This window comes from Ictidomys tridecemlineatus, chromosome 1, assembly GCF_052094955.1.
Source record: "Ictidomys tridecemlineatus isolate mIctTri1 chromosome 1, mIctTri1.hap1, whole genome shotgun sequence".
Classification (NCBI taxonomy): Eukaryota; Metazoa; Chordata; class Mammalia; order Rodentia; family Sciuridae; genus Ictidomys; species Ictidomys tridecemlineatus.
Window position 1 is genome coordinate 77,848,285 of NC_135477.1, and position 23,071 is coordinate 77,871,355.

Genomic DNA, 23,071 nt, shown 5'->3' on the forward strand with positions numbered 1-23,071 from the left:
TTTTAAAATTAACTGACAATAAACAAAATAATTTGAAATAAGTGAAGAGTATTATAAATCAGTAAAAATATAAAGAGTTCATTAAACAAAAATGCTTACTTATAAGTAATCAAAGAAATGTTAGTTAAAAATTTAAGAAACCGAATTTAACAAAAATTTTTATAGATGCTATTCGGCGCTTAATGAAAGCAGTAAAATAACTACTAAGATGTACTGCTCAGACACATAAATAAGAATGACTTTCTAAAAATCAATTTGTAACTGTGATCCATAAAAACAAATCAATTCTAACATTTATGAATCTATCTTACGAAAACAAAACATGAACCAAGAGTTAATTTGAAGATATCCAGTGCAGAGTTCTTTACAGTATGGACAATGTACAAAATTGCTGAATGTCAACAAAATTGACTTGGATAAAAGTATCATTTCATAAAAATGAAACCTTTGAAAACATTTAATGGTAAAACTTATTATGTATATTTATAATTAAAGTTTACACACACACACACACACACACACACACAAAATTCTATAATTCTTAAATGACTAGATGGAAACATCTCAGAAGGTTAAAAAGTTTTTTTAAGGTTAGTGGAATTCTAGAGTAGCATGTATTCCTTTGGTACTGACAGGTACTTTTTATTCTAAATTTTCCAAATGATCAAAAGACAAATATAAATGTTACATATTTCATACACAAAAATCTACTTTTAATAAAATTGACAGAAAATTCTTCACTTTTCTTTAGGGTCCATAACTAACAAACTGATTAACCAAGGGGAGAAAAGAAAATCATCATGAAAGGAAAAACCAGTGTATCACCCATAACTTCTGGGAGTGTACCCCAATGCATTCACAACTATTATTTTCAACTTGACTATAATTTAAGACATTAAAAAAAATGAAGCCCTTACTTACCATCATCTGCTAATATCTTGGCTGCATCTTTATCCTCTTCCCACTTCCCGGTCACAAAGCAATCTTTAATACTGTTCATTACCTTATATAAAAAAGACAGCACTTAGTTGATGTGTTCTAATCACTCAACAAAACAACTGCTGTTGAGAAACACTAGGCAACAACTTGCTTTTAAATACTTAAAAGTACTTTCATGGATATTCTCATCTAAGTGGGTCTGTAAGATTACTTTTGACATTGACAATATAACCAAAGAGGTAAAACACAAAGGTTACAACAGTAAACAGCAGAAAGGGTAAGTACTATTAGTCTACTGACCTCATAAGCAACTGATATTTACAGTTTTAATTTGCAAAGTGTACTAATGTTTCTAAGGCAATGCAGTGAGAACATTTTACAAAGTTGGTCTTGCTATTTGTTACCACAAAGTTACTTTGTCTAAAAACATAATTCTTATAGAATGGGAGAAAATATTTGCAGATCATATATCTGATAAATGACTGGTATCCAGAATATATAAACAATTATTTCAATTAACAACCCAATATTAAAAATAGGCCAAAATATGAACAAGCCAGTCATACTGATGTACACCTGGAATTGCAGTGGCTTGGGAGACTGAGGCAGGATAATCACAAGTGCCAGCCTCCACAACTCAGTAAGGCCCTAAGCAATTTAGAGAAATCTTGTTTCAAAAAAATTCAAAAAAAAGGGCACACTGCGGGTCAAGACTGGGAATGAGGCTCAGTGATTGAAGTGGTTGAGCGCCTCTGGGTTCAATTCCTAGTACCAAAAACAAAACAAAACCCACCAACAGATTATTTCTTCAAAGTATATACACAAATGGCCAATAGGCACTTGAAATAATGTTTGACCTAATTAGCTATCTGGTAAATCAATACAACAGTGAGATACCTCTTTGCACCTTCGAAGATGGCTATACTCAAAAACATAGATAATAACAAGCATTGGTGATGATTTGACTAAATCAGAACTCACAAACACTGCTGGTAGGCATGTAAATAGCTCATACACTTTTGAAAGAGAAGTGAATATATGAGAGGAAGAATATTTTTCTATAATCGTATTAATAGTAATGTGATACTATTCTGACATTGTTTTGTGTGCAATAAGGGACAAATCAAATGAATAATGATATGATTTTTAAATTTTATCATCTTCAGACTCAGCCAGGAGATAATTCTCCAGTGGACAATGGATACAGACATAAGATGCAGTCCTAACACGAACTGAAAATATTTGTATGAATTCTAGCTCTAGCCACTGGGATGACCTTGAAACAATGACCAACTCACAGTAATAAGCTTTTTTATGATGAGATAGGTTGTTATGTTAAAATACTATTTTCTACTAAAATAAATTATCACTTATGGTTGATTACACATCTGGCATCAGAAATGAACAAAATACTGGACCCATCAAAAAGCAAAGAGACCAACTAAGAAAACTAAGAGCATGTTAAATATAAAGCCAATATTAAGAGTCTTCCATGGGTCACAAAGAGTATAAATATGAACATCAATAAAGAATGAAGCACATCAACTATATTTAAATTTATGACTTAATAATATTAAAAAATAAATAAATAAATACAAGTTGCCAGGCCCAGTAGTGCATGCCTGTAATCCCAATGACTCAGGAGGCTTACAAAGGAGGACCACAAGTTCAAGGTCAGCTTTAGCCTCAAAATAAAAAATAAAAAAGGTTGAGATGAGCTCTATGGTAAAATGCCCCTGAGTTCAATTCCCATTAACCCCTCCCACACACACACAAAAAAAAAGAAAAAAATTACCTTTGGAGAATCACTCTAAAAATTGATCAACAAAAACAAAACAACAAAAAAGCAAGCATTTTAAAAACAGGTAACCCAATAGTAGGTAAGGGTCAGTCTTTCTTTATATAAGTATTCCAGCTAGTAAAGAGAAATAACTGAATCTCCATATCACAGCCTTAAGTAATTAATGGTCCTAGGCACTACACTGCTAACATCAAGGAGAAAAAGCCAGCCAGACTTTGCTTTCTAATGAAAAAAATGTTACCAGATAGGAAATGGGGCTACCAAAAAATAAAAACTTAAATTCTGTCAAATTTATAGACTATTTTGTCTTTAAGGTAGCTATAACCATGTAGCTATTTAAACTCATCTAACTAAGTTTAGTCTTCATTAAATTTAATCTTTTAGGGGCTGGGGATGTGGCTTAAGCGGTAGCACGCTCGCCTGGCATGTGTGCGGCCCGGGTTCTATCCTCAGCACCACATACAAACAAGGATGTTGTGTCTGCTGAAAACTAAAAAAAAAAATAAATATTAAAATTCTCTCTCTCTCTCTCTCTTTAAAAAAATAATTAATCTTTTACTTAATTAAAAAGGCTGGGGATGTAGCTCAAAAGTGTAACACTTGTCTAGCATGCATGAGGCCTCTGGGTTCAATCTACAGCGAAGAAGAAGAAGAGGAAGAGGAAGAGGAAGAGGAAGAGGAAGAGGAAGAAGAAGAAGAAGAAGAAGAAGAAAAAGGATTGAACACAAAAATATAATTCTTCTACATTCTTCTACTCAGTAGCCACATTTAAAGTGCTGGATAGCCACAAGTAGACACACTGGACAGTCATGCACAGAGCATTTCAATCATGACAGAAAGTTCTTAATGATATGATTTACTGAAAACCCAGAGGAGGAGAGCCTGATTAAGTGCACAGAGGGATGCAATAAATACAATCCACAAAATCCAGAATGAGAAATTCTTTGAATATCAACACATGGCTTCTTCAACAAATAAAATGTAAAGAAAATAAGTCATGGAAGGCAGAAGGATCACAGATTGAGATTTAAATGACAGATAAAAACAACACTAAAAACCAAGTGAAACTAAACTATGTTTAGTGATGCAAACTTTGAGGATGAAATTGGAAGAAAAGAAAAAATTGTGAGTCTGGATGTGATTCCCTCCACAAAAGGAAGGAGAATACAACAGGGGTAGTCATACTGGAGAGCAGCAAAACTTGATTTCTTGACCCAAGTGGTGGCCACAGGAGTACTCACATTCTAAGAATTCACTGTTAAACAATATTTTTACATGCTTTTTTCAATCTCTATTAAGTTTTACCATTAAAAATTGGTTAAACAAAATTTCATTCAGTGATATTTAATAAATACAGTAATATGAGAGGTGACATTTAAGCAAATCAAACCTAAATCCTATCAAATTTCTAGATGCTTTGCCTATAACAATGTTGACTATTTAAACTAAACTTAATTAAGTTTAAATTTTTACTTAATTAAAGGTATGATCATCAGTAAAGATAACAGGTACAATAGAATGGAAGCACACCAACTCTTTGTAAGACCATGACTTCTTAACATTAAATTTTTAAAATAATCACCTTTGGAGAATCATTCTAAAAACTGATTTAAAAAAATAAAAAACAACAACAATCAAACTGAATGATAGGAAGCCAGCCTTGGGAAGATCTAAAAAACATTCCAAAAAAGAGAGAATAAGGTGGGGGCCAGGGGGAATCTGAGATTTAAGCCTTTGTAAGTTTGAGAACCAAATAAATTCCAGTATAATTCCAGCCCTGTGATACATAGTCTCCTTCCTTTTGTGGAAGAAACCACATCCAGACTTGTGATTATTTCCTTTTCTTCATAATTTCATCCTCAAAGTTTGCATCAGTAAACACTGCAGTATAGCTTCACTTCATTTTTAGTGATGTTTTTATCTGTCATTTGAATCTCTCAATCTGCAATTCTCCCTCATCCCATCTTTTTCCTTACATTTTATCTGTTGAAGACACCAAGTAACTGATATGTAGAATTTCACAGATTCTGGATTGCACTGCTTTCCTGTGTGTACTCAATCAAGCTCTCTTCTCTGGGTTTCCTATAAATTGATACAGAAGAATACTAACAGGTGAACTGGGGGAAGAACATTCATCAATTTCACAGAGCAAAAACCATAAATGTAAACTTAGAACACTAAGTATATCCTCATAAGACACAAAATATTTCAAATGTATAAAAATTTGTATACAGTGCTTCAAAGAAAGAGTAATGTTACTATTCACACTGTAAGCGAACATTTTCCTTTTCTCTATGACAAACATTAACTAAATTCAGTACTTATGTAATCACTCAGAATGTATAAAATATCCACTATAATATTTTAAAAAATGACCTGTTTTAACTCATAAAAGTAAGATGCCAACAATAGATAAGCAATACTAAAATCAGATAATGCTCTTCTAGGACAAATTCCTTATTCTTTCATTATAATTTGTTTTGTTTTACTGGTTGTGTGTGTGTGTGTGTGTGTATGTGTGTGTGTGGTGTTAGAAATCAAACCAGGGCCTCACAGATGCTAGGCAAGTGATCTGCCACCCAGCTATACCTTAAGTAATCCTAATTCTTTCCTAAATTAAACATAATTACTCAGCCTTACCTCCTCTAAATCCCAATCATGGGGTGCCTCCACAAGAAATTTGGAACAGTCCAAAGAATCAGCCTTATGTTTACACCCTCTGTCAGGCTGGCTGACACGAAACAACCCTCCAAGCTCTTCTCGGGTATCTTCAACTTCATTATCCTGTGTTACTAAAGAGACCACCAAGAGGAAAAGGTAAGAACAAATACTTCACCTCTAGAGGACTCAGAATCTTCAACCAGTTAGGACACACATCTCAGAAATCAGGGAACTGGGAATCCCTGTTTATGGTAGGTATGGTGGTGGCCCTGAGTCAATCAGCTACCAAGAGCAGGACAGTCACAAATGAAGAAAAGCCCAGGAAACCACCACACTCCACATTTGGAGAACTCTTCTCTCCTACAAGGCAGCAGCAAACAGACCACTGAGGAGTGGGAATACTAGGGGGGTTGGAGAAAAGAAAGGAAATTAAAGGCGAGCTTTAAATTATTATGGAAGAGTTTTGGGGAGGAATGTTGAGTTTCTAGTCACTAATCAAACTCAGTAAACACCAACTCTCCAATTCAATACTCCAAGCCCAATGTCCAATCATGTAGCAATGGGGAAGCACAATGTAAATCTCACCACTTTATATTTGTTTCTGCACTATTTTTTCCAAAAATAACATACAAGTTTAACAAAACACAATCAGAAAAGAAGGGCAAAAGGAAGAACAGAATGCATTACATAAGATTCTCAGTCTAAGGAAAAAAAAATTACTGGCAGAAATATTTACCTGGCATTATATTCTACACAAAACTTCTCATGAAGCACTTTATAAAATGATAAAATGGACTGTATCCCCAATATAATTTTTATGGCAAACCTATCAATCTATTTTGTATGACCAGTTTGTGGTCTTCATGAGGTAATTATTAAAAACATCTGCCAAATATAAAATGTGACAGCCAAGAATTATGGACCAATTCCCTTATCCTCACTTCAGAAATAATCTAAGAAAATAAAACATTGTAGCTCTGAATCACAGTTCCTTACCTGCCCCATAAATAAGTTTTCGAAGGTTTGGTGTTGCTTGTTGCTGCCTTAGAAAGGCCTCTGCTGCCTTCCTGGAAAGGTCTTCCTTCCACTTTAGGGCACCTAAAAGGTCAATGTCAATATCCAGTTACATCTGTATACTCGTCCTTGCTGCTTCAAGTTCACAACTCATTCATTCTAAAACCCATAACATCTAAACAGTTAACAAAATCTCCAAACAGTATTATTATTCTACTGACAGCAACAATTTTAAGTGCCAAGTCTCAAAAAGCAATTAAATTTAAGCATATTTGAAGTTATCATGGAACAGTTATTTACCTGATGTTTCAATGGAATAGTTATTTTCTTCCTTGTAATCATCATCCTCTTTAAGTAAATCTTCAATATCACTGGTCTCATCAATTATGTTCTCAGACTCCAGTTTCTGCTCACTGCCCACTTGCAAAGGTTTTCCAAGCTTTTCCCTAACAGCCCCTCCATTTTCTGGGTTTTCCTCCTCTGAACTGAGTAAGGAGCTTTCTTCAGATACATCTTCAGAAGGAAAGGCCTCTTCAGCTGTGCAATGACCAGAATCAGAAGTGGTGAGGGCTGCTTTTTTAATTGGTGAAGACTTCTCTAGAGTCAAATGGTCATTGCAATGAGTATCTGGCAATAGTCTTGCTTCACCACCTTCTCCAACAGCCTTCGATTCTAAAACATCTCTCTCTTCTTCTGCAGAAGAGTCTTCTTCACTGCTTTCATCAGCTTCCTCTGCTTCCCCTTCTTCCCCTGAGCTCCTCTCAAGGTCATCATCACTATCAGCAAATGCTGGCAAATCCACCTCACTGTCTTCCTCCTGCTCAAGTTTCTGCCTTTTGATACCCTTAATAGTCATGTACTTAGTCATTTCAGTATCATCTTTCTCCTCTTCTGTTTCACTATCACCAGAGCCATTCTCTGACCTGTCACTTTCAGACATTTCATCATCTTCATCATCACTATCTCCAGACTCATCTTCTTTATCTCCAAAAACAGCTTTGCGACGCACTCGACCAGTCTTCAAATCCATTTGCTTTTCCTCTTTTGGCATCCACAGCCTATAATTACCAAGTAAATACAAAATAACAATTTGTACAGTAATTGACTAATCTAGAAATGATAAGAAAGCCAATAAAAATACAAATAAATATAAAATGATAAGGAAAAGTTTAAGATGACAGCATAGGAAAAAATGATTTGATAAACATTGGAATAGCTAATAAACAAACTCATGAACAGTTTTCTAACAACACACTTATAAAGAACTTATGGAAGGAAAAAAGAGATAACCTTTTTAAACCTGTATGTGTGTATATATACATACATACATATATATACACACACACACACACAATATAACATGTAATTATATGTACAAACTAAATTTTATTAAATTGTTATAACACACACATATATATATGTATTTATTTAAATTTTTAGAAAATGTGTTCAAACAGAAGTTAGTATTTAGTAGATCTTTTGAAAGACTGATATATTTCTAAGTGAGATACAGATGCTCCTTAAGGAAATAGCTGACTCCAGGTCCAAGGAGAACAAAATTAGCCTAGTTCATCTTTTTGTATCAGAAAGCAAGACACGCTCAAAGACTAATCGGGATGTGCCAAAAGGACAGCAGAGACAGACTGAATGCTCCTGTGATCTAATCTATTAATAACATAGGCACTGGAAAGAATAATGACAGCAATAAAACAGTAGCACATGAAATGAAAACAAGAGTTCATTAATCAACAGTGACAGTGAAATAAAGTAAGAAGTAAAAGCTTTTTGTTAAAGAATGTCAGCAAATATATGTAAAAGAATAACAGATTAAGAAAATTGCCATTTTCAAGTGACCTATGCTGTAACTGGTACAGAATCATTAACATGCTAAAACCACTGAATAAAATAAAAACTATATGAAGCTATTTAATGTAGTACTACATATAAAACTATGAATAAACACCAATTTAAATCACACCATAAGTAAGTCAAAATACACCAATAGTAACAAAACGATGACTATACCAAGACTATATAAACAAGGAAATATTTGGGATATAGAAATAAAAATTTACATGTATTATAACTATATGCTAAAAAACAGCACCCATACAAACATGGATGACAAAAATAATACACAAAAATGAAAACAGCTAATTACAACAGATAATAACAAAGATGTTTTAGTGAACTTTTTTTTTAACCATACGATTTATTTTTATTTTTTTTAGTCATACATGACAGCAGAATGTATTTTGACATATAATACATACATGGAATGTACATACATCAATCATAGTCTATTCTGCTGCCCTTACTATCCCACCTACTCCTCCCCTCCTCTCCCATCCTTTCTCTCTATCCAATCTAATGTGACACACTTTTTCTTTCTTTTTCTCATCATAACATCATATATGTATTCTGTGTAACAATGAGGTTCTCCTTCCATCTTCCTTGCAACTCCCCTTCTCCCTCTTTTTCCCTCCCATCTCTCTTCCCTATTTAGTGGTAGTCTTCTCATGCTCTTCCTCCCTATCCCATTTTGAGTCAGCCCCCTAATATCAGAGAAGACATTCGGCATTTGTTTTTTAGGGATTGGCTAACTTCACTTAGCATAATCCGCTCTAATGCCATCCATTTGCCTGCAAATGCCATGATCTTGTTATTTTTCAGTGCTGAGTAATATTCCATTGTGTATAAATGCCACATTTTTTAATCTATTCATCTATTGAAGGGCATCTAGGTTGGTTCCACATTCTAGCATTGTGAATTGTGCTGCTATAAACATTGATGTGGCTGTGTCCCTGTAGTATGCTCTTTTTAGGTCTTTTGGGTATAGTCCGAGAATGGGAATAGCTGGGTCAAATGGTGGTTCCATTTCCAGCTTTCCAAGGAATCTCCATACTGCTTTCCAAATTGGCTTAGTGAACACTTTTTAATCTGCCAGGTATTAATAGATGCTAAATAGTTATATACACTAGAACAAATAATATACTAGATAATCTCAAATCACTTTCAGATTAATTAAAGGCATAAATCAATACAACAAAACCAATGTTTAACAAATACCCACTATATTTGAAGGTATATAAATTCCTTACCGGGTCTAAAGAATAATTCAAATGAGCCATAACATTAGGCGACCTCATTTACAAAGATAAAATGCAACATAAGCAAAACATTCAGAGACAAACTGTGTGGCTCTGAATAGCACATGAATAAGCTCCCTGATTCTGCTCTAGAATTTTAGTCACCAAAAGAAAGCTAAGTGAACTCAGGTCTCTAAAAGAAAACTACAGAAAAGATTTTGTGGTATTTCATGAGTATTCTGATTCTTTCTGTTGAAAATAAATCCTGAATTTCATTTTGAGAAAATACTTCCATGTGATGTCTTATACCTGAAAAACCACACACATACAAAGCAAAACAAAATAACCTGGATTGAATCTCACCAAAACAAAAACTGTTATGATTGCAGAATGATGGGTAATATAATTGTTATAATTAAAACTAGAAAAAGCAGGCTTACCCTTGTTTATCTATTTCCTCTGACCCCAGAGGTTTAGAATCAGAAAAAAGTGTCACTTTGCTTAAAGCCATCTTGGCATCAATAGTGGAATGTGTGGTGATAAGACTTTGAACCAATTCACTGGTGGGTCCTGCCTCCTCCTGTCAAAGATAACACTTGAAATTAATTCCCACCTTCATTAAAATTTTCTAAGTTCATAGAGTATATCATCTAAATAGTTACCGTAGGTCCTTCTGAAGCACTGTTCTTAATTTGCTTGGGGTGGGAGGACGGGGGGAACACTAGAGGTTTAACTCAGGGTCACTCAACCTCTGAGCGACATCCCCAGTACTATTATTTGTATTTTATTTAGAGACAGGGTCTCACTGAGTTTAGTACCTTACTTTTTGCTAAGGCTGGCTTAGAACTTGCAATCCTCCTGTCTTAGCCTTCCCTGGGATTACAGGTTTGTGCCACCAGGCCTGGCTGAAAGCACTATCTTAACCCAACAAAAATCCCATTTTGAATCTAAAAATAAAATCTCAAAAAAACAGAACCAGATCATTCTGAAAGAGAAAAACACCAAAAAGAGAGGAAAAACACATTTGTTTGTATAGAGGTGCCACGCTGGATTCTTCCTTTCTGGTTGGTAAACTGAAACTGCCTGATGTTCTTCTACATATTTAAAATATGCATTTGGACCTTTATTACAAGTGTGGATAAGGAGAAGAAGCTTCAACAAATAAAAACAAAATACATTAATTACTATCATAAAAAAAGCAGCTCAGAAAGAATGAAAGAGTTCAGAGTAAAGACTCCTCTTACCAATGCTTGAAAACCATGGCTGCCACCAAGGTCAACATAGACAGCATCTTTGTCATATAGCACACCCCCAACTCCAGAAAGAGGTGCATAAACCAGCTTCTCCTTTTCATTTAAACAGCGCTTCTTCTGCTGTTCAGGAAGAGCACAGGGATCTGGGAGGAAACTGACATCACTCACAGCAAAATCTCCTACACCTAGAAGAAAGAACCCAGGAAGTGACTTCAGCTGACTAGAAATCAACCAGTATTAACTTAAAGTAAAAACATCCCACAGACTGGGGCTAGGGATATGGCTCAGTGGTAGAATGCTTCCCCAGCATGCATTTGGCCTTAGATTCGAGCCCTAGAACCATTTAAAAAAAAAAAAAAAAAAGTCCCATAGTCTAAAGGCTTAGGATTCTGTAAAGGGCATTATTCAATAGTAGAATGTACCTTTCTAGTTAGATGACACCAGCATCCACTAACACATTTGCTAGCTGACGCATACCCAGGTTATGGCAAAGTAGCTCAGAATTGTTTGGACATTTTTCAATTTTCATGAGAAATGAAGTCATCTCAAGAGTTCTACAATATAGTGTTTTACAAGAAAGAGGATACCTGGCATGTGAACTTGGCTTTTATTTTTCAAGTGTGCTCCTCGTAAATAACCATAAAGAGACACCTTTCGGTCACATTTGATGTTTGTTCGGATATCTTCAGGGTTTGTCAAATCTTCCATCCTAGAAAAATAAAACTAAGCACTATTACAGTTTTGTTTTACTAACCTTTTTAGCTTTAAATTACACGGACTGGGGAAAAAAGTCTACATTTATTTTTACCTGTCTGCCAAGATATAAGGATGAGAAGTTTGCCATGTGAGAGGCCTAAACTTCATAACTGTAATAAAACGGCCCAGATTGTGAATCTCTTGGTTCTGGTATTCTCCATGTACCATTCCAGAAAGATAGAACAGTTTCGCACCCTAAATATTAAAAAAAAATATGAAAATAAAATTTCAGTTAAATTCTGGTCAATATGGTGCCAAAATAAAGGCCCTAAATAAGACAAAATCCTGAGAAGGCAGACCACTGGCAATCCAGTATCCTCATGCTTGCCGAGCCTGCCTGGGCTTCTTCAGGACTTGTTGTATAAGGGATACGTAGGAAGAGACTGCTCTCCAGTCAAGTAGTGGCATCTATCTGGGCATGGCAAAAAGAGGACAATGAGACTCCCAGGCAGAAAAAGGATTCTATGACTAAAGAGTCACAGAAGGAAGACAAAAGTTGCAGTCCCTAGTCCTTCATTAGGGAAAACTTCTACTGTGCTTTAAATGATGACCCCATAAATAAGACAGACACTACTTGTTATGGCAGATAACAGAGACAAATGAAATATGATAAGGGACCCAGATTAAAGATTCTCTGAAGGGAAATATTCCAGGGACTGAGTACAGATGCATAAAGGATACTCAGGAAGCCAAGCCTATAAAGATGTTTACTAATGTCCCTTCATTATATTTTAAAAGGATTAATTCAAATAATTTCTCTTCCTACCGGGTAGACTTCTGTCCAGAATCTGTGTTTTAATCGCTTCTTTGTCTTCTTCAGTTGCTTATTATGCTTGAAGGAGTCTAAGTGGGTAAGAACGCCCATAATTTTAGGAAAGCCATGTACTTGACAGATGTTCAGAAACTCAAATGTTTCCATTTCAAACCCAAAGCTGGCATCTATAAGCATGAGGACCTAAAAACAGAACATAAAATTTCTCAAAGCAGGGGTAAGCAAAACATAGCCCACAAGCCAAATTCAGTCCATCACCTGTTGATGTAACTAAAGTGCCACTGAAACATAGCCACGTTAATTCATCTACATACCATCTACGGTTGCTTTTGCACTGCAACTGCAGAGTTAAACAGCAGCCATAGCAGTTGTATGAAATACACAGTCCTTAGCCCTTTGCAGGAAAATGTGATTTCTGCACTAGACTCAACTCAGTGGCCCTTAGGAAGCACTCTGACCGTGAAAGCACCCTCTGACTGCATACACCTGTCAGGACGTAAATTTACATCTCAAAAATCCAAATTATGAGAAAGAACTCAGAAAAAGTTGTGCCAAATTTGGCCCTTTTATAAAAATCCTGACTTCAAGAAATGAAATTTTTTGTAAGGAAGCCAAACACTTGTCTTTAACATCCAAAAAGTGGGCAAAATGATAACAGCTTCAATTGTCTCATAGGGGGAAAAAAAAAAAAAAAAAAAATCAACCTTTTTTTTTTTTTTTTGGCTAGGAAGTATGAAACAGAAAAGTTCTATCTTGCATGTTAACTGGTATCATTCAATTACTCAGAAATCATTTTTTTTTCAATTGATAAATTGACTCTATTTTATTCTCATCTTTTTGTAGCTATCTAAAAATATCAAAAAACATAAACAGGTAAGGGGGTATAGCTCAGTGGTATGGGATGTGCCTAACATTCACAAGGCTTATCTTTGTGTGCACAAATCACACAAAGGCAGGTTACTAAGTGTTGTGAGCAAGCACACAGCCACTGCACACACCAGACTAGAGTCTGCAAGAAGACTTCTCCAATGACAATGGAACAAGGCAAAGATGGGTAGGATGGCTATCAAATCATCCTGACACTCATTTGACACCACAGTGTACCAAAAGACAAGTAGTTGGTTGTAAAATCAGGAAGACAAGGTAGCAAACAGTCGCTCAGCTGCCATCTGCATGAACTAAGTCTATATTACACCCCCAATATCCACATATGCATGTTCATACACAAATCCATGTATTATGTAGGCCTTTTCCACATGACTTAGGAAGCTTTCTGACAACCCAGAGTGGAATAATCAACATAAGTCCCAGGTTAAATTATGGTACATCCATAAAAGGAATACTACATTAAAAAGAATAAGGTTGAGCTATAAAAGTTACTGATTATATACATCCACATACATTATATGAAGAAGCAAAGCACAGGGTAATTTATGTAATAAACTACCATTTTTGTTTATAAAAGGTTACACATGTGTTTAAATGTATCTGGAAAGATACTCTTCTGAGGTAAACTAAGATACCAGAGACAGAGCCAAGAAAGAGAAAATATGAATGTTTGTATCCTATAGTACACTTTTGAATATTTTACCAAATGTGTGATCCTTTTAAAAAATCCTAACAAGTTTTACACAAAAGGCTTCTTTTTTAATAGGCATGTTTAATTAGGAAAGTACTAATTCAATCATGTCAAAACACAAGGTTTAGTAAATTTATACTACTTTGTGTTGATAATAAATATTTATTTTTACTACTGGTAGCATTACATGTTCAAAATGGGGATGCTATTTAATTTTCTGAAATTAAAATGGCCTGGTTTTAAAAATCTGTATTACTCGTATTTAATATTATTTTAGGAGTCTTCCTAGGGGAAAGGACAAAATCTGTATCTTTGTCAATAAACAATTCTCCAGAAAGAGCTGAATTGGGGGGGGGGGGGAGAAAGTAACAGTCATGTCATCCTATCATGCTAGTTTATAAGACAGTCAACAGAGTATCATAAATAGTGAACATTATCACTTTCCAGATACAAATGAAGCTGGTTTTCCACATTCTTATTAATGTCTAGTTTTTCCATTAATAAACTATGACCACTGCATTAGGGCAATCCATGTACTTATGTTACCATAATCACTAAGAACAAAGGTCTAACACTAACACTAAGAACAAAAGTACACACACATACACACTTATATTTACACTAATGAGCTTTTATTGGCTATGTTCATTAAAAGTTTCCCCCATTCTGTGGTTTGCTTTTAGATCTTAAAATGCATTTAATCAAGTGCATATCATTTTTATCATAACAATTATTAGCAATAATTACAATTATTAGTAATAATTAGAATAACAATTATTAATTCAATCACATTTACTCTTTTTAATAATCACAAAATATTCTCCCTTTCAACATGGCATAAATAGTTTATGACATTTTTTGTAAGTCTTCATCAGAAACCCAGGCTGCCCCTATTAACTTACCAGATCCGCTACTTTGGCCAGATCAATCATCATGTTAATGTCACACCCACATTCAATAATGGTGAGTCTGCGTTTTTTACCTATAAGCAAAAAAATGAACATATTACTTTTAAAAAATCCTGAAAAGGTAATTTACTAGTTCACTAACTAATTATCATGCTTTAACTATATCCATTAATATAACAAGTACATTTATAAGAATATGCTAGAAGTTCATTTTTATGTGAGAAAACTGGCAAAATAAAATACATCCCACCTTGATTTGTCATGTTCTCTCTTTAATTTTAAAACAATACCAAGTTTACCCAGATAAATGAAAATGTTCAAATAGGTAAAATTGTGCCTGGACAGAGTTCATGATAACTATGATCCTGTTGTTTAACCAATTACTTTAACTTGATCACTATAGTTAAAACATCCTCAAATCTAATGCAACAGAAAAGTCCATGGAACAATGATTATTTTCCAGTTAAAAGGCCTGACTAGGGCTGGGGTTGTTGTGGCTCAGCAGTAGAACTGCTTGCCTAGCACATGTGAGGTCCTGGGTTTGATCCTCAGCACCACATGAAAATAAATAAATAAAATAAAGGTATTGTGTCCAACTACAACTAAAAAATAATTTTTTTTTTTTTTAAAAAAAAGGCCTAACTATATTACTGTTGCAAGACACTTCAGATTCTACCATTGCTATTTTATTTTCCACTTGGAAAATTCACTATCACTCCAACGTATCAAAGGGAAAAAGAAAATGTCTTTCACTTCCACAAGAATGAGTTTTAAGAGGGAAAGTGGGTGTGCATGTTCACAGTGGTACTTACTACCTGTTAAAAAAAATGTCCATGGTTACCTGACCAGCCTGCCTCTGCCTGCTAAGCCTTTCCAAGGAACACTTGGCAAACCTAACAGAGCAATCAGGTAAGGTATACACATATATCATTATCTCTAGGAACCTATCCTTTTCTGAAGCTACAATCATTCAGCACAAAAGAATACAATGTGACAATATTACTTTAACAATTTCTACTCAAGAAAACAAAAAGATATGTATGTCACTCAGGTGAAAACCCTGCTATGTGGCAGCAAAACCTACCTGACACAATCGTTACAGGGCCTCTGATTTCAGTCAACTTTTGCCTGGTAAAATTCCGAATGAGGCACTGAATCAAAGTGCTCTTTCCAACTTTTGGAGGTCCCATCACCACTACCACTATTGGTGGGGGCTCTAGTGGAGTTCGATCAACCACTGGAATGTGATGCTTTTTGGTCTTTAAATCCTGAGTCCTATTTGTAAAAATAAATTAATTCACTTTCAAAATAATAAAGGTTAGAACTTTGTTAAGTACAGATTTTATAGAGAGAACAGAAAATACATGGATACAATTAACTTGTTGTTAACTTATTAACTTCTCACCCCAAGAAAAGTAACTGCTTTCAGTAAAGATGTAACAAGATGACTTCAAAAGTAAAGTGAGTTGAGGAGCTGAGATTGTAACTCAGTGATAAAGTGTGTGAGGCACTAGGTTCAATTCTCAGTACCACATAAAGATCCATCGACAGACAACTAAAAAATTTTTTAAAAAGTGAGTTGAAAACTAAATATATCTTAAATCTGATTGTTTTAAGAGTTAAATTTAATAGTTTAAAAGGAAACAAAAGATAAACACTGAGGCAGTGTGTCATAACAAATAAAAGCAGAGGTTTTAGAGATCAATTTGACTGTTGTATTTACTGGTTATGTGATGGAGGAGGTAAAACTTGTTTTCTTATTCATTAAGGACAAAAATAATTCTTAATCTGTTAAGGCTGTTGATATATTTGATTAAATAATGTTTTAAAAACACTGCTGGACCAATAAAAAAATTAAAAAAAAAAAAAGATTAAAAAAAAAAAAAAAAAACACTGCTGGGCATTCAATAAGGATTCCCTAAATAAAGCTACTTTAGTATTATATGTTACAATTTTAGAATTATGTAAAAATTTTTAGGGGGAAATGCACATAATATCACAGATTGTTAAAAATTAGGGAAAAAAACTATAAATTAAATTCTGTAAATTCTTTTTTCTTGGGCAAAAATAACCACAGTGGGCAAGGCTGGAGGCAAGGCTGCTTCTATGGGAAAGGCTTCTCATGTTTTAGTAAGACACATGGCATGCAGGTGTCTTTCAAAGCTCAGAAAGCCAAATACTGTCTCCCACCACCTAAGAAAGAATAAATAGAACCACCACCAGAATTCAGAGAAACATACCTGTGAAAGGATCTAGCCATCCGCACAGCAGACTGAACTGCAAAAGCTTTGGGGTTTCTCTTCCGGGCATCATCTTCATCTCCAAGTTGAAGATCCTGCAGATGCCGTTTCTTTTTCTTCTCAGCTTTGGGCCCACTGTGTTTCTTTCTGTGTTTCTTCTGATCCTTGGACTCCATAGTGACTATTTATCAACTCACAAATAACTATACAGAATGGGATGGAAAGGTAGGGAAAGTATTTTACAATGAAGGCAAGGAGGTGGGCAGGGGTGTGCCTGTGCAGTTAATTCCACATATTTCTTTATGAAAAGATGATGCATTTATTCAATCAACAGGTGCAGAAACTACTTGATACGACCCTCCATTTCACTTCTCTCCGTTATGCCATAAATTACAAGAGTTATCTCTGCTAAAGATACCTTTTATGTTTGTTAAATTTTATTCATCTTAAGTGTCCTGTCAATATTAGAGGTGTCCACTCCTGCATAAAGATGGGCTGGGAATATAGCTCAGTTGGTACAGTGCCTGGGTTCAATCCCCAGCACCAAAAAAAAAAAAAAAAAAAGAAAAGATTCTCTATCTGTATATTCCCATACAGTAAGCCACAAGGTCACTATATGGGAAAATATACTTAGGGAAACTGGGGGAAAAAAAAGAATCTAAATTTTAATAAATTTAATTCCAAATTTAAATAGGTATATGCGGCTAGTGGCTAACATACTGGACAGCTCAAGCCTAGACATCAACTGATTTTATGGTCTTCTAACTTAAACTAAAATTTTAATTTCTAACTTAAACTAAAACGTCTAAAATATTTTATTGGCCGTCCAATTGCATGTGCTGGACGGGCATATTTTCTAACTGCCAGAGAAGTAAATTTTATCCTACTTGTACGGGCTCCCTCCTACCTCCCTCTTTTTTTTTTTTTTTTTAAAGCTGGATAAACTCTAGGTCGCCGCTGGGACCATCCTGCCACGAAACTACCATTCCCTGCCACCTTCCCACCTGGTCCGGGATTTTTGCCAAATTCACTCCGCTATTCCCCAATGACCTCGGAGCACAAGACAGCCCGGGAGAACCGTACCACGATCTCGACTCAGTATCCTCCCAGAGACCCAGAGCCCTCAAACTCGTCGACCCGAACCCGCGGCGGTTACCGGGTTCACAACTGCTACTCCTCAGCTCCACATGGACGCCACCGGAAGCGGAAATTCGCACCACCCGCTGGCTCTCGGGTGGAAAACAAGAAACAGAAGAAAGATGTCTACAGAGGGACCAATTTCAGAGGAAAATGCCGGAAGGAAGTCTTGTGATTGGCTGAGTGTGAGCGCAAGCGCCGTCTGCGCCGTTCTTTCCGCCCCGCAGCGCTCCGCGGCGCTCCGCCCCGCCCAACGAATCCCCGCCCGGACGAAACCCAGCTGAACCGCAAGTCCGGCCGCGTCAGTGCGGAGTGGAGGATGTCGCGCGTGCTTGAATCCCAGACCAAGGCCAGGGCTACAGTGCTATACGAAAGGCGGAAGTGGGTACATTTAGTCCACCTAGTCACCGTGTCAGTACCCTTCGAAAGTCTTGAGTCCCACAGCCGCCGACTCACTGAATGGACTTTTCACTCCATTGGCGTCCACTTCATTGTCCTTAGAGACGGCAGAGCCAGGGAAGGATTCCTCAAGTTCTTTGGATCTCTAGTGCCCTCTTTTGCCGGGACCGATAGACTCTCAGAACAAGGATAAACGGTCCCGGCCTGAATTGCTTCGCCCTTCTCCTTGGAAAAAAAGGATTTTCCTTGAAGGAATGCAGCATTCTGCAGTTGTCTTTGTGCACAGCTTTGCCATACCCATTCCTAACTGAGGAAATGTCTTTGAGTCCCTTTAATCCTGGTCTCAGCTAAACTTAGAAAGTTAGGTCAGAGGATGTATCTTCCTCTTGTCTTGCAGGGTTTCTTTTCAATATGATTGCACCAGTGCACCTGGGGGACTCAATTCTGTGCCACATAACTAGGCTCACTCTAATAATAGAGACCCCCATACTCCATTTCATTTCAGTGAGCTTGTCAGACTCTCAGCATTTACAGATATATTCACCCTGCACTTTACACTCTGTGCTGTTCTGGGGAGGCTAATATGACACATACTCCCCTTATATATGAAGAGCTTGGAATGTTTAACTCCTCCAACATTATTCCCTCTTTCTTCTTGGAGATTTCAGTACACAGGTAGATGATCCTTCTAACATCTTCTTGGGCCCAGGAAGCATATTCTTGTACTCTGCCTTACCTTAGCTTCTCACTCCCCGCCTTCATCCCATCATACTTGACAGATATGAGGACTGCAAGCCCTGTGGCATTCTAATCTGCACCACTACTTCCTATCTTTCCAGGCTACCTCATCTATTGCCCTGAAACAAAATTTCTATTACTTTACCAGCACCTTCAATCTGATCTTACTTCCTGTTCATTGTTTCATCCTGCCTTAATAACTTCTCTGTCTCCAGCAGGCTAGCCTAAAGTCCAATGCTGATGCATCAGTTGAATGATTGATGAGGACCAATCATTTTTGATGGCCAATTATCGGCACTGGTCTCTTGCATATCTCCTCAACTCACCCACCTCCCCATTACTTCATCATCTGCTTGGTAAGATGGGAGCCCTGGATAAATAAAATTCTTTTATTTATTTTTATTTTTCACATTTTTATTTGTACATTATAATTGAACATAATGATGGGATTTTCTGTTACATATTCATACATGCACACAATATAACAATATAATTAGGCCAAAATCACTCCCCAGCATATTCCCCCTTCCTCCCTGTCTCTTTCCCTTTGATCCTTTTCCTCTATTGATCTCCCTTTGATTTCCCACCTTTTTCTTTTTTGTTCTCTAGCTTCCAAATGAAAGAACTCCCTTCTGAGTCTGACTTATTTTGCCTAACATAATGGTCTCTAGTTCCATTCATTTTCCTGAAAATGACATAATTTTATTTTTCTTTATGACTAAATAAAACTCCATTGTGACTATATCTCACACTTTCTTTATCTTAATCTGTTATAGACACCCAGGCTGGTTACATAGTTTGGCTATTGTGAATTGTGCTGCTATAAACATTGGTATGCATGTATCACTGACATATGATGACTTTAATTCTTCAGGATAAATACTGAGGTATAATCTATATGGATCATATGGTGGTACCATGCTTAGTCTTTTGAAGAACCTCCATACTGATTTCCAAAGTGCTTGTACTACATTAACACTTTTACCAACAGTGTAAAAATGTTCCTTTTCCTCCACATTCTCTCCAGCTTTTATTATTATTTGAATTCTTTTTTCATATTTTATTGGTGCTTCATAGTTGTACATACTGATGGAATTTGTTGTTACATATTTGTACACGTACACCATGCATAATATATCAATATAATTTGGCCAATATCACTCCTCTTGAAGACTACCATTCTGACTGGTTTGAGATGATATTTCAGTGTAGTTTTTATTTGTATTTCCCTAGTTGCTAATAATGTGGAACATTTTTTTCATATATTTTTTGGCCATTTGTATTTCTTCTTTCGAGAAGTGTCTGTTTAATTCATTTCCCCATTTATTAATTGGGCTATTTAATTTTTTAGTGTAAAGTTTTTTGAACTCTTTATATATTTTAGATAATAATTCTCTGTTAGAAGAGTAGCTAGCAAAGAATTTTTTCCATTCTGTAGGTCCTGTCTTCACATTCCTAATTGTTTCCTTTGCTGTGCAGAAGCTTTTAAATTTGATGTCATCCCATTTATTAACTCTTGGTGTTATTTCCTGAATGTTAGGGGTCCTATTGAGAAAATCTTCCTGTGCCTATATCCTGGAGTGTTGACACTGTTTGCTTCTAGGAGTTGCAAAGTTTCTGCTCTCATTCCTCAGTCTTTGATCTATTTTGAGTTGATTTTTGTGCAACAAGAGAGATAAGGATCTAGTGTTATGCTCAAATTCGGGACCCCCAAAGACCACCAGAGACCCAAGATCGATGTAAACAGCAAATAAACATATTTGGAGCTAGCTCGGGTCCTCCGTGCACACACACAGCAACTGGTGACGCTGAGAGGCCCCGAGCCCTGGGTTTGCAGCATTTTTATACATTCTTTGGAGAAGGCAGGGACTTCACATACATCATAGCCTCTTTTAGCAAATTATCACACACCACGGGAAAATCAAATAACAACTCTAAAACATGATTAGCACATTCACTGGTGGGAACAAGTTGGGTAGGGTGATTGGTCAGTACAGAAGGGGTATTCATTTGAACTGATTGGTTTAAGCCAAGAGGGATGTACAGTACTGAACTACATGGTTTCCCAACATGTTATCAACCACCATAAACTACTGGGAGGGTTATCTGGCATCCCAGGTATTTCCCTGTCTCATGCTGATTGATGGCTGCTAGGGGGTTGCTATGGATCTCCACCTAGACTGACTGGGTCAGGGACACCTGGCGCAGCAGATCTCTCCTGTTATTTGTAGACAAACAACTTAGAAGGGTGGGAATGTGCTTAGGAGTGCTCTGTGGGTTTTTCCCAAGGACAAAGGCCATGTCCCTTCCCTGGAGAGGCTTTGCTCTGAGATAGAGGCTGGTTTTTCACTAGTTTCATTTTTCTCCATATGGATAACCATTTATCCCAGCACCATTTGTTAAAAAGGTTGTCTTTGCTCCATTGAATGTTTTTAGCACTTTTGTTATGGATCAGATAACTGTAGATGTGTGGGTATATCTCCATGTCTTCTGTTCTGTAACACTCTTCTGTGTCTGTTTTTATGCCAATACCATGCAGTTTTTGTTACTATAGCTCTGTAATATAATTTGAAGTCAGGTATTGTAATGCCACCAGCATTGACTTTTTTGGCTTAGGATTGCTTTGGCTTTTCTGGGTTTTCTATTCTTCCAAATGAATTTTAGAGTTTTTTCCCTAGTTCTATGAGGAACATCATTGGTATTTTGATGGGGATTGCACTGAATCTGTATATTGCTTTTGGTAATATGGCCATTTTAACAATATTAATTCTAATTATCCATGAACATGGGAAATCTTTCCATCTTCTGAGATCTTCAATTTCTTTTTCCAGTATTCTGTAGTTTTCACTATAGAGGGCTTTCACCTCCTTGGTTAGATTTATTCCTTGGTATTTTGTTTTGAGGGTATTATGAATGGAATTGTTTTTCTGATTTCTTTCTCAACAGATTGACTTTTGATATATAAGAGAGATATTGATTTTTATATGTTTATTTTGTAACCTGCTGCTTTACTAAATTTGTTTATTAGCTCTAGCAGTCTTTTGTTGGAGTTTTTTGGATCTTCTTGGTACAAAATCATAACATCTTCAAACAGTGATGATTTAATTTCTTCCTTTCCTATTTTTTGGATAAATCCAATTCTATTCTGTGCTATAACAATGCAATGAAACATGAGTGGTGGGAAACAGAACCATGCCTGCCATCCTCATTTTAATAATCATGTTTACATGATCTATTCAATCTCCCATCCTTTTTCCTCTTTGTCTTCAATTCTTCCATCTCTACCTTCCTTGCTTCCTGCTTTGATAAGAAAATGGAAGTGATCAAAAGAGGCCTCCAGATTTCCTCCAGATTTCACTCATCTGCCTCTGCTGCCCACCTCTTCACTATAGTTGAACCACTGCTGTCAAGAAATCCTGCAACGAGATGCTGGATCTCATTATCTCTTAATGCTCTAGAGTGTCCCTCCAGCCAGTTTTTCCAACATTATCAATTTTGCCATTTTTGCTTGACTATTCCCATCATCGTATACCATGTGGCATCTTTCTTATCTTCAAACCAAACTCCTCTTGACCATGTTTCCTTTCCTAATAATTATATATTTTCTTTGCTCCCAGTTGTACCAAAATTTCACAAAAGAATTTCCAATATATTCTCTGGTTCCACAGAGAAATTTTTAAGGAGATGTAACTGTTTTGTATTGTACTGAAGTAGTGAATACATGACTCTAACCCCATAACACCCACATAGTATATCAGGAAGAATGAAGTTTAACATATGTAAAA

At 36.1% G+C, this 23,071-nt stretch overlaps 1 protein-coding gene across 3 annotated transcripts in view; it reads right to left on the minus strand.

The window, feature by feature from the left end:
- Bms1 (BMS1 ribosome biogenesis factor) overlaps nt 1-18,324 on the minus strand; it is a 51,993-nt gene extending 33,669 nt beyond the window's left edge. Inside the window, exons 1-13 of one of the 3 annotated variants that reach the window (XM_013362459.4) lie at nt 18,169-18,324; nt 17,013-17,215; nt 15,857-16,047; nt 14,767-14,846; nt 12,280-12,468; nt 11,566-11,708; nt 11,345-11,466; nt 10,749-10,942; nt 9,945-10,084; nt 6,716-7,473; nt 6,398-6,499; nt 5,381-5,532; nt 922-1,003 (exon numbers count right to left, since the gene is read on the minus strand). In XM_013362459.4, the coding sequence (XP_013217913.2) occupies nt 922-1,003; nt 5,381-5,532; nt 6,398-6,499; nt 6,716-7,473; nt 9,945-10,084; nt 10,749-10,942; nt 11,345-11,466; nt 11,566-11,708; nt 12,280-12,468; nt 14,767-14,846; nt 15,857-16,047; nt 17,013-17,188 (2,329 nt within the window). In that variant the 5' untranslated portion in view covers nt 17,189-17,215; nt 18,169-18,324. Of the gene's footprint in view, nt 1-921; nt 1,004-5,380; nt 5,533-6,397; nt 6,500-6,715; nt 7,474-9,944; nt 10,085-10,748; nt 10,943-11,344; nt 11,467-11,565; nt 11,709-12,279; nt 12,469-14,766; nt 14,847-15,856; nt 16,048-17,012; nt 17,216-18,016; nt 18,036-18,095 lie in introns of those variants that run through there. The other 2 variants (XM_005334397.5, XM_040272014.2) reach the window with 2 other exon arrangements.
- Nucleotides 18,325-23,071: the final 4,747 nt, after the last annotated feature.